This window comes from Taurulus bubalis, assembly GCF_910589615.1.
Source record: "Taurulus bubalis genome assembly, chromosome: 18".
Lineage (NCBI taxonomy): Eukaryota > Metazoa > Chordata > Actinopteri > Perciformes > Cottidae > Taurulus > Taurulus bubalis.
The window spans coordinates 3149438-3161300 of record NC_136606.1 but is presented as its reverse complement, the minus strand read 5'-3'; the positions used below and the strand labels follow the sequence as shown (position 1 = coordinate 3161300).

The following is an 11863-nucleotide window of genomic DNA, read 5'->3' as shown; positions in this document are numbered from 1 at the left end:
CAAGCCTAGTATGTTGCAGTTGCAATCCGTATTTTTTGTATCTAGCTTCTTTTTTCTTTTTTTTTTACCTCAAGGACATTCTGAAAAGGGTAAAGTCACTATTATCCGAATCCGTTCTTCCTTCAGATGCGTTGCGAGTGCTCGGTTGGTTAAAATGCAATTTACGACTCGCGATATTTAAGTTACAAACTCATGGCAAATCGTATGTATATCTCCCACATGACAAAAAAAAAAAAAAGGATTACAACCTGCATCAAAAGCCAAATCACTTCCAAACACGTTTTCTTGATTTGACTTTATTTGTCCGGCATTAAAGTAGAAATACTGGAGTCATACAGATGATGGCCTCATGTCACTGGAGCCGTATTTGTGCAACGTGGTGAACAGAAAGCAGTAGCAAAACAGTGGGATCAGACCGAGAGCAACTTTTTGTCGACACGTGAAAAAAGAAAAATTGACACTTCCTCTGCGACACCGTCACAGCCGGGCCTGACCTCGGCGGATCCCCGGCCTCCGATTGGCTGTTTGAGGGGGGGGGGAAAGGGCTCATTCGCATGCCACACAGCACTAGCAACAAGCAGGTAACCATGGATACACTGCATCGGAAACCCGTCTTCCTCTTTTGTCTCCACTAACCTCCCTCCCTCTACTTCTCCTCCCCTCTTCCTCCTCCGTTCACAAGGATCGGCATTCTCGCCTGCAGATGCGGAGCGCCGGCTCCGACTACAGTGAACCAATTCCCAGCCGACGGTCGCCATAGCAACAAAGGTGGCCAAAAAAAAAAAAAAACAGAAAAAAAAAAAACCATCATCATCCCATGCTCAGACAGTGGTGATCTGGTCGACCACTCGCGTGCTGTCGTTCATCTCGACGCACTCCACCTCCTGCCTCTGCGCCTCCCCGTCGGGCCGGGCGCCCCGGCTCTTGGAGGGCGGCAGGAAGGTGAGCAGCGTGGGCAGGAAGGCCAGCGTGTGCAGCGCCGAGCAGCCGGCCGTGAGCGCCAGGCAGCGGAACAGTGTGTGTGTGAGGTTCGAGCGCACGGAGCCGACGGGCACCAGGGCGGCGCCGTAGCAGACGAGCGTCTGCAGCGAAGGGACGCCGTGCCGCTCCAGCGCCACCCTCACCCAGCGAGTCCGGCTGTCGCCCCGGCCCGAGGAGAAGCCGCAGAGGAGCGGCCCGCTGCAGTCGGCCGAGTGGCCCAAGGCCGAGATCAGGCACAGCACCGACATGCAGTCCAGCTCCACGCCCCACAGGGTCATGAAGCCCAGCACCCCGAACTGGACCGACAGCAGGGTGAGGCCCAGCCACACGGAGACCAGCGGCTCCACCACGGCCAGCGAGGACAGACCCAACAGGAAGAGCACCGCCAGCAGTGAGTGCCTGAGGGGCGAGCTGACGGCCGCGGCGTAGCGGTCCAGGTAGACGAAGGACGGGTTGAAGATCAGGAAGCGGACGCGCGAGGTCAGCGACAGGCGCCGCAGCGTGTCCAGCAGCACCGACATCTCCTCGCGCTTGTTCTCCGTGGTCTTCGCCACCAGGAAGATGCGGGACGCCGCCACGTCGGGCTCCTCGCCGGGGCCCCGCTCGGCGAAGATGATGTCGTCGGCGAAGTGGGCGAAGCGCGGCTCGCGGAGGAAGGCGTGGCGCAGCGTGCCGGTGAAGTTCTCCCGCGGCTGGCTGGTGGACTGGTTGCGGTCCGACAGGTAGTTCAGGTAGGCCTCCAGCCAGCTGATGCGCTGGAACCCTTTGGCGTATTCCAGCAGGTCCCGCTGCACCGAGGCGTTCCAGTAGGGGGCGCTCTCGTAGATGTAGAAGCCGATGACGGGCGAGTAGGAGCTGAAGTAGCGCTGCTGGGCCCGGGTGTACAGGACGGTCGCCGTGTCCATGGCGACCAGTGCGCTGGGGTCTGAACCCTGAGTCACCTGTCGATGACAGAAAGGGATTAGCGGCGGGTTGAACGGAGGATTTGGGCTTTTTATTAGTGTGCAAATGTATTTATACATCTTTTTCTCAAGCGATACTGTCCCCACTGCTGACACACTGACTCATGCCATGTTTCCTCTGAATTCTTAATAAAAACGTACTATTTATCCAGTCTTATTGCTCACTGCTTCCCAAAAAATATGATAATCTCGCTCCTCGTGAAGGAACGCTGCCATCGGTTCCCCGCGGAAGAAGACAAGAATAACGCTTTCTTCCCGAATTCAAGGTAACACACGACGAGTAACTGGTTTTAAAAGGTGAAGTATTCCTTGGTATGGTGTAGTATTTTACAGTGATCTGTCAGAGATACCAGGGGATCAGTAGTCGCCTTAAACTTGGAAAGAAATGTAGTTTTATGACATAAATCAAATGACAATACTTCCGTGGATGAGTCTCTCTAAATTGCACACAATGCTATTGTTATTTCACAAATTACAAAATTGCTCCAACTTCTGGAGCTTTTGTGTGAAATTCAAGTGTCCTTGTCAGTTTTACACGTATGGACATGAAGCTTTCATTCTGAAGGTTTCATGCATGTTTCATTGAGAAAATAGTTTACTTCATTCGTTAATATTACACTATACTTCTACGTATATACATTTATACTACTACCGTAAAAGTTGGGTTACGAGCCGCTACTACCTTCGGTCAGTGTCCCCGTTAGCTCCCCGCTGTAGCCAGCTGGGGCTCCTGCTAGCGCTCCGTTACTTCCCCGCTAACTTCCGCTAGCTTCCCGAAAACCACCGAAGGTAGCGGGACCAGGCTCGACACCCGACTTGGGCAGAGGGGACGCGGGCAGTAGCAGCAGCAGCTAGCAGCTAGCTAGCGCTGCTCCTAGCTTGCACTGATCGGAGGTAGGAGCGCTAGCTAGCAACAGCGCTAGCTAGCAACAGCACCAGCTAGCACTGCTCCTAGCGAGCTACAGCGGGGACACTGACCGGAGGTAGGAGCGGCTTGTAACCTGACTTTTACGGTATACTTATGGTCACATTAGCTTTTTCGCCCAATGAAATCTATTAATATTAAGTTAATATCTGATTATTGAGCACAAGCTGTCTCAATGAGGATGAGGGCGTTAACAAAACGTCTGTTGTGCCGTCGCCTCACCTGCAGGAAGCCCATCAGTCCAAAGGAGATGTAGACCAGATACAGCAGAACCACAAAGGGTTTGACGTAGGTGTTGGTGATCCAGTCCCCGTAGCAACGCCTCACGCACCCCAGCAAAAGGTGAGAGTCCTGAGGGTTGGGGTCCGTGATCGCCGTGGGGTGCACGTGCGGGTGTAGATGAGGGTGCATGGTGGAGTTGGTGACGTGTCCATCACCAACGGGGTGGTTCGCCACATGCGGGTGGGGGTTCGGGTGCGGGTGGGGGTTCGGGTTCGGGTGCGGGTGGGGGTTCGGGTTCGGGTGGGGGTGTGGGTGCGGGTGGGGTTGTGGCGGCGTGTGCGTGTGCGTGAGGTTAGAGTTCGGCGTGTGGGCGTGGCCAACCCCGACCCCGTGCGGCGGTGGCGGCGGCGGGTTGCCCGCGGGCGCCTCGTCCTGGTAGCGCGTGTACATGAGGCAGCGGTACCAGGCCGGTTTGGAGTCCAGCCGGTCCGGCTTAGGGACCCGGCGGCAGAAGCAGCCGTGCCGGTAGCCGGTCTCCAGGTAGCCGGTGAACACCAGGCAGGAGCTGTAGAAGGACAGCATGTACACGTAGCTGATGGTGACAGCCAGGGCGGCCGTCCGGCAGAAGAGCCGCACCGCCTCCATGTTGGTGAGCGGCGAGGCGGCCAGGCCCAGCGTCATCAGGTGCAGCATGGTGGAGCCGGAGAAGCGCAGCATGACGTCCTCGAAGACGCTCGCCACGCGCTCCTTCACGTGCTGGTCCTCGCGGGTCCGCCTCCACGACGACAGCATCTCGAAGGAGCCGAAGAGCCCGTGGCCTGATGGGAAACAGAGAGGAAGGAATGAAACCAATAGCTTAAGACCTCACCTGAACCCTAACCCTGTGTTGAGAGGTTGTACGTGGGGATTATATATTATTGTAGCCCTGATTTTTATGTTTAATTATATACCTATCGCCGGGTTACAAGCCGCTCCTACCTCCGGTCAGTGCAAGCTAGGAGCAGCGCCAGCTAGCTGCTAGCTGCTGCTGCTACTGCCCACGTCCCCTCTGCCCAAGTCGGGTGTCGAGCCTGGTCCCGCTACCTTCGGTGGTTTTCGGGAAGCTAGCGGAAGTTAGCGGAGAGCTAGCAGAAGTTAGCGGGGAAGTAACGGAGCGCTAGCAGGAGCCCCAGCTGGCTACAGCGGGCAGCTAACGGGGACACTGACCGAAGGTAGTAGCGGCTCATAACCCGACTTTTACGGTAACATGTTTTGTTTTTTTAATTATTTTATTTAGACTATGTTTTTTTCTTGATTTGTACCTTGTGACCTGATATAAAAGGGTCCCCTAATTAGGGCTCCGGTCCTATTTGACTACTGATCAATTCAGAACATGCAATATAAAAGGAGTTGCTCGTAGAGATAAACCCACAGGCGATTATTAAGCCTGCACCTGATGATGCTTAAGGTTCCGCCTCCAATGTATTTCTTTTAAGGAACCACGACGTTGCACGAGGAGGCGCGGTAACTTCTGAGCGCGTCCTCGCTGCATAACGTCACAATTTCCTTACGAGTTCCGAAAAAAATCCTTGCTGAGAGATCGGAAACCTGCAGCTGCGGGAGAATCTAACATGATGATGAACAAGTAAGTACATTTTGAGAGGAGAACCAGGTACCATGAATAACCCAGCAGATGCATGGAAGCAAAGCCTCCTTAATTAATAGATGCGCAGCTTCTAATTGCAATTAAAGAATACGGTCCTGATGCTGCGTTCAAGGGTTCAAATCTCCAGCCTCAGGTGCCTGCACATACATGTTTATTATATACAAGTAGATGGGTTTTAATGGTTTTCCTCTACCATGGTTGCCATGGCATCCATGAGTCACCGGTGGCACTACCCCCCCCCACCCCCCCCTCTCCATTGACCTCACCATAGCAAAACACTTAACACCTTAGCAGAGGCGTAACATGCCGCCACTTCAGTGGTAGGTGCAACTGAGAAAGTGTGCTGATCTGTGAGTGTGTGTGTGTGTGTGTGTGTGTGTGTGTGTTTGAAAGAGAGGGAATTAGACAGTGGAAGAGGTGTGGAGGTTAACGTTGCAGAGAGCAGATGTGAGTCAAACGAGAGGCTCCAGACAACACTTGCCCAGAGATCTGGGTATTTACAGCAGCTTGAGACGGCTAATGTGAGCTCACGTCACCGGGTATGAACACATGAGAGAAGACCCAGAAGATAAGGGCACACACACACACACACACACACACACACACACACAGAAATACATGAAGGTGTGCAAACCCTATAAGCTTGTGATGTATTTGGTACCAAGATGAAAACATAAAAAGAATGTCAGTACCTCACAATGTGGAACATACTGTGTGTATGTTTGTTTTTTGTTTTAAATAATAATGCATAACGATTCATCTGTTCTCTCTCTCTCGTCTATAAATGTTCTTGTTTCCGTGACACGGCTCTAGAAGTTATTAATCCCCCCGCGAGAAAACATTCCTTCTGTCGGATCCCGAAAGAGAGAGATGCCAAGTCGCTGACACAAATCCACATTTCTAAAAGCGTTTCCTTGCTGTACGTCTGCTTCTCTCCGTACTCTGTAGTCACATCCTCCTTTCTCGCCTCACACTTCCTCCCACCTTTTTTCTGTCTGCCTACTTGATTCTGAAAGCCCCTCCTTCCTCCCTCCTTCCTCCCTCCTCCCTCCTCCCTCCTAACTGCCGTTTAACTTCATTTTCTGTTCAGAGAATCCCGATCTCATCCCCCGTTTGGAGTGATGGCTCCTCTCGGTCTCTATTCCCCGGCCTCCTCTGTTCTCGCTGAGGTTATTTTAAGCCGAACAGAAGCCTTTCCTCCTCCACATTACAGAGTAATTATGGTATGGACTACATGTGTTGGGTCGTGGTGACATGCAGCGCATCCTACAGTGTTTATCACTCCTTCTCACTGGCATGCAGTTCAGCTTCTGGTTTCCTAAATTCATATTTATCAACGTATTTCTGTGTTCTATTCCCTTTCATTATATTATCACCGTCAAAACAGATGGACTGAATCACTCATAAAATAAATTACATGAATGTTATCGTCTCTATTCCACAGGAAAGACGCTGCATAAAAAGGTTTGATCTGTAGTATGAAGTCATTCCTCAGTCCCTCTCTCATTTCAGTGACAGATAACACTTTTACTCAAAAAACGATAATAAAAAATGTGGTATTAGACATTTATTTACATGTATCTACCATTTTATTCATATATTCCACTGCTTTTGTGAACCGAAGACCTTTTGTAAACTAATTTCCATCACCAAAAGAGTTCGTCCACATGAGTAAAGTTATGTGTTCACAAGAGATTTGAAGAATTTCAAAAATCGAGCTTCAATTGTTCAGCTTTAGGGCCATATTATCTATTTACACTTGTTCCTTATGACAATGGTGCCTCGTTATATAGAGAGCTGAAATTGTTCTGCAAATGTGTATATACAACACATGAGTATGTATCATATGCAAGTGACTTTAAAAAGGTGAATTAAGTAATTATGTAAAATCGAGAAAATGACCTCTTGACCCGTTAACCTGCTTTCTAGTGGTTGAGACCCAAACCAATAATCAATGCATTTGGGATTTAAAATTAATATTTAGTCATGTTTGATCACAGGTGCATGTGTATCAGCTCTTTAATAACACTGCTGCAGTCTCATTAAAGTATTTTATTCCCTATAATAAACCGGGGACTCATTTGCGCTGCGACATAGTCAACGTCATCGCGTCCGGGCCGAACCCTCGTGGACCACGAGGCCTTATTAAGTGGCTCCATCGATCCACGTTTAATAAAGTTTCTTCATTGCTGTATTAAATTCGGCGTATCTGCAGTAATTCACATCCACTGAGTCACACTTGGCCGCTGCTTTTAGTGCCGCAGCGATCCTTCGCCTCATGTTGCCCGACATCGCAGGGAAAAATATGAAATGAAGAGAGAGAGAGAGAGAGAGAGAGAGAGAGAGAGAGAGAGAGAGAGAGAGAGGGCACTTGACATCAAACAAGAGACCTTAGTTTGGGATCCGGAGAGAAAAACTGGCATCACCGGCATCGCGTCAAGTCTGCGATGTAGCATACGGGTACTGTTGGTACGAGGACGGGAAACGGGCACGCTGCCAGAAAAATGTTCAGACGATCTGTCTGACATTGTTGGTTTCAGAAAATTAATAAAATGTGGGGACGCAGATCCTGAATCCTGGGGTTGGAAACGTGCAGGCTGAGCGGTTTGTAACATGCCGAGCCCTCAAGAGTCTTATAATACACTATTTAGCATTAGTAAAGCATGAGTAAACACTTAATTCATCATTCATAAAGCATTGTTCCAACATTAACTCATTAGTAACTCATTAGTATGCAGTTCATAAACACAGTTCTAAATGTTTTATTCTTGATTAATGAGCTTAATACGCGTCTCAAGATTGGGTTTTAATACTTTATAAATGATGGATTCCCCGTTTGTAAATGAAGTATTAAGGACTTATAGGTGATTAATAAGATCATTTATAAAGTGTTAGTAAATGATAACAAATGATTTAAATGTCATTTATTCATGCATTTATTTATACATATAATGATTTAGATATGCACTAATGGTTAGAGACTATGTTAACATGTGCTTTAAAAACATGTTTTAATACTGCAATTCATGATTCATTCAGGTAGTTACTACTCGTTAGTTAAGTATTTGGTGTGACCCCAATTAAAGTGAGAACTATCATTTACTAGCACTTTATAAATAAAGTATTTTAAAGTATTTAAAAAAAACACTTATTAATCATCTATAAATACATACCGTGTCCTCTTATTAAAATCCTCTAGAATTAAATAATTTGGACATCTATAAATGTTAAATTCTGGTTCCAGCCCCTGGATTTTTTCCCCCCCAGACTTCAAGAAACCTGACTCAACAACGTACTTTTTCAGACCCCTATTATGAAGTTCCTGCCATGCCCCGCCCGCCACTTGTCAGTCACTTTGACGTCCTGTCTGCATTATAATGGCGTTGCGCCGGAGGCTGGCATCTGCAGAACCCATCACGGGAACTGAGGAAGCAGACGGAGAACACCGGCAGTCTGAGGTATAAAAGCAACGGTAATGTTCACACTTGCCGCGTGTTGGCTTCACTTGTCTTTGATTTATCCGGGCTGTAACTCCTTGTTTTTTATTGACGTTCTTTGTTTTATGCGAACGCGTCCATGTGTTCGACAACCAGAACTTCTCAAAGAAAATGTACATTCAAAAGAAATGAGAGACCCAAAATGTAAAACATGTCATTTAAACCAGCGGTCCCCAACCAACCATCAAGGTCGAAAAGATGTTTTATTTTGAAAAATATACGTTTCAACTGCCGGGGTTCTGGATTAAAATCAAGGCAGACTATCCTAAAATCGCCAAAAAGCTCTGAAAACTTCCATTTCCAACAACCTGTCTTTGTGAAGCGGGGTTTAATTTACGGAGTAGACATGACATGAAGAACACACGCTGGGTGTCATTGTCTCCCGTCACCCGGATCGCAGCAGAGAAACGAGCTCAGGGCTCCCACTAATTCGGCGTAATGGTGAGTCGTATTTTTATGCACTTTATAATTGTCTTTATGCCGGTCGTATCATTTTATTACGTCATATTTATTACGTCATATCAGACAAAACCGGTCCGTGGTGTAACAAAAAGGTTGGGGATCACTGATTTAAAGTAGGGCTGGGCGGTATTGCCAAAAATTCATATCAAGGTATTTTGTAAGATTCTGGCGGTTTCACGGTATATCACGGTATTTTTTTAGAGTAAATACATTCATTCATTGACTCCGAAAAGGAGCAGCTGTTTTTACGTTGGTAAATAGAGGGTGCTAGGGAGCTAAACATGGAAGGACTTAGGACCCAGGGGAATGTAGGTGGGAAAAAAACAGACCGGAAGGGTGCTTCTCTTCCTGCAACGGAGTTTCTTCTTGGTGTGATAGTGGGCGAGCTTTACCCAGCATGCAGTTAGGCGGTGTAATTTTATAAATGTACAATTATTAGTGTTACAAATTGTTTATGTGTCACAAACTGTTGTGTCGTGGTTTTACCCTGTTAAAGATTGCTAGTTGTGGGTTATTAATTATTGTTATAAAGTTTTAACCATGACTAAAGTTATAACCATGACTAAACTTATAACCATGACTAAAGTTACGACCATGACTAAAGTTATAACCATGACACAAGTTATAACCATGACTAAAGTGACAACCATGACTAAACTTATAACCATGACACAAGTTATAACCATGACACAAGTTATAACCATGACTAAAGTTACAACCATGACTAAACTTATAACATGACTAAAGTTACAACCATGACTAAATTTATAACCATGACTAAAGTTACAACCATGACTAAAGTTATAACCATGATTAAAGTTACAACCATGACTAAAGTTACAACCATGACTAAATTTATAACCATGATTAAAGTTACAACCATGACTAAAGTTATAACCATGACTAAAGTTACAACCATGACTAAAGTTATAACCATGATTAAAGTTATAACCATGACTAAACTTATAACCATGACTAAAGTTACAACCATGACTAAATTTATAACCATGATTAAAGTTACAACCATGACTAAAGTTATAACCATGACTAAAGTTACAACCATGACTAAAGTTATAACCATGATTAAAGTTATAACCATGACTAAAGTTATAACCATGACTAAACTTATAACCATGACTAAAGTTACAACCATGACTAAAGTTATAACCATGATTAAAGTTACAACCATGACTAAAGTTATAACCATGACTAAACTTATAACCATGACTAAAGTTACAACCATGACTAAATTTATAACCATGACTAAAGTTACAACCATGACTAAAGTTATAACCATGACTAAAGTTATAACCATGACTAAAGTTACAACCATGACTAAACTTATAACCATGACTAAAGTTATAACCATGACCATGACTAAACTTATAACCATGACTAAAGTTACAACCATGACTAAAGTTATAACCATGACTAAAGTTACAACCATGACTAAACTTATAACCATGACTAAAGTTACAACCATGACTAAACTTATAACCATGACTAAACTTATAACCATGACTAAACTTATAACCATGACTAAAGTTACAACCATGACTAAAGTTATAACCATGACTAAAGTTACAACCATGACTAAAGTTATAACCATGAATAAACTTATAACCATGACTAAACTTATAACCATGACTAAAGTTACAACCATGACTAAAGTTACAACCATGACTAAATTTATAACCATGACTAAAGTTACAACCATGACCATGACTAAACTTATAACCATGACCATGACTAAACTTATAACCATGACTAAACTTATAACCATGACTAAAGTTACAACCATGACTAAACTTATAACCATGACTAAACTTATAACCATGACTAAAGTTACAACCATGACTAAACTTATAACCATGACTAAAGTTACAACCATGACTAAACTTATAACCATGACTAAATTTACAACCATGACTAAAGTTACAACCATGACTAAAGTTATAACCATGACTAAACTTATAACCATGACTAAAGTTACAACCATGACTAAACTTATAACCATGACTAAACTTATAACCATGACAGTAAGCAAGTAGCTCCGACCAGATGACAAATAAATGTTGCTGCCTGACGAAGAGCGACAACAGTCGTTATGGCTATGCTATGACGGTATATGAAAAATTCATACCGTATGGAAATTTGAAACCGGTATACCGCACAGCCCTAATTCAAAGCATGAAAAGTATTAGTGTTAAACATACCTAGCATGACGAAAGGGATGCCCAGGTAGGTGGAGTTGTAGGTGGCCCCCGTCAGGTTGAGTATCCCGGCAGCGGTGAGGCCGGACAGCGTGATGGACAGCAGCGCCAGCAGACCCAACCAGGGTTTGGACCTCACGCAGTCCCTCATGGAGCAGCAGAGGACGGCGAGCACGCCGCACGCGCCCAAGCTGGCCAGCAGGGGCTGGTGCGCCAGCACCGAGGAGAACTGGAAGTCCGTCCTCAGAGAAGAGGAAGTGGACGGGTACAGCCCCAGTTTGGGGTGCATCGCCGCAAAGCGCTGCAACTCGGCGCAGAAGGCCTTCTCCCACTGGCCGGCCACGCGGTCCATCAGGCCGCCGCGAGCTTGGAGGTAGTAAGTGAGCTGCAGCGCCCGGGCCGATCGCACGCCTTCCCCCTTGGCGCCAGCCCCGGTCCCCTGCACCCGCAGCGCCCCGCCGGGGCCCCAGCCCTGCACGCCGCCCAGCTGGTGGCCGATGTACGCCTGCCGCCCGTCCGCCAGCTGCGTGATCGGGTAGCGCAGCAGCGGGACGGAGGCGTTGGAGGCGCGCGCCGCCTGGATCTCCTCCATGGCGCGGATGATGTCGTCGATGATGCAGACGTTCTTGTCGTCGGGGAGGCAGAGGTAGGAGAAGGAGTAGTTGAAGCTGTTGACGCCGGTGGCCGGGACCGTCACCTGCATCTGGTAGATCCGCTTGTGGAGCTGCGTGCAAAACACACAAAACACAAGGCAGAAGTTTCCCAGCGGTCCAATTTAGCTCCAATAAACTGGCAAAATACAAAAAGTTGCATTTTTTTTAAACTCAGTGTGCGCTTCGACTTTCTAACCGTTGGCGTGCACATGAAAGGAGAGGCATGTGGGAGCGCGTGTGTGTGTGTGTTTGTGTCTTTATGGCGAGAGGACAACAGTGCCAGCATCCACAGAGATGGTTGCT

General features: G+C 46.8%; 1 protein-coding gene across 1 annotated transcript in view; it reads right to left on the bottom strand.

Annotated features, from left to right (window-relative positions):
* Positions 1-821: 821 nt before the first annotated feature.
* ptchd1 (patched domain containing 1) overlaps positions 822-11863 on the bottom strand; it is a gene marked incomplete at both ends in the record, with an annotated part of 18542 nt that continues 7500 nt past the window's right edge. The window contains 3 exons of the mRNA XM_079234198.1: positions 822-1922; positions 3091-3908; positions 10911-11631. Coding sequence (XP_079090324.1) covers positions 822-1922; positions 3091-3908; positions 10911-11631 — 2640 coding nt within the window. The remainder of the gene's footprint in view (positions 1923-3090; positions 3909-10910; positions 11632-11863) is intronic.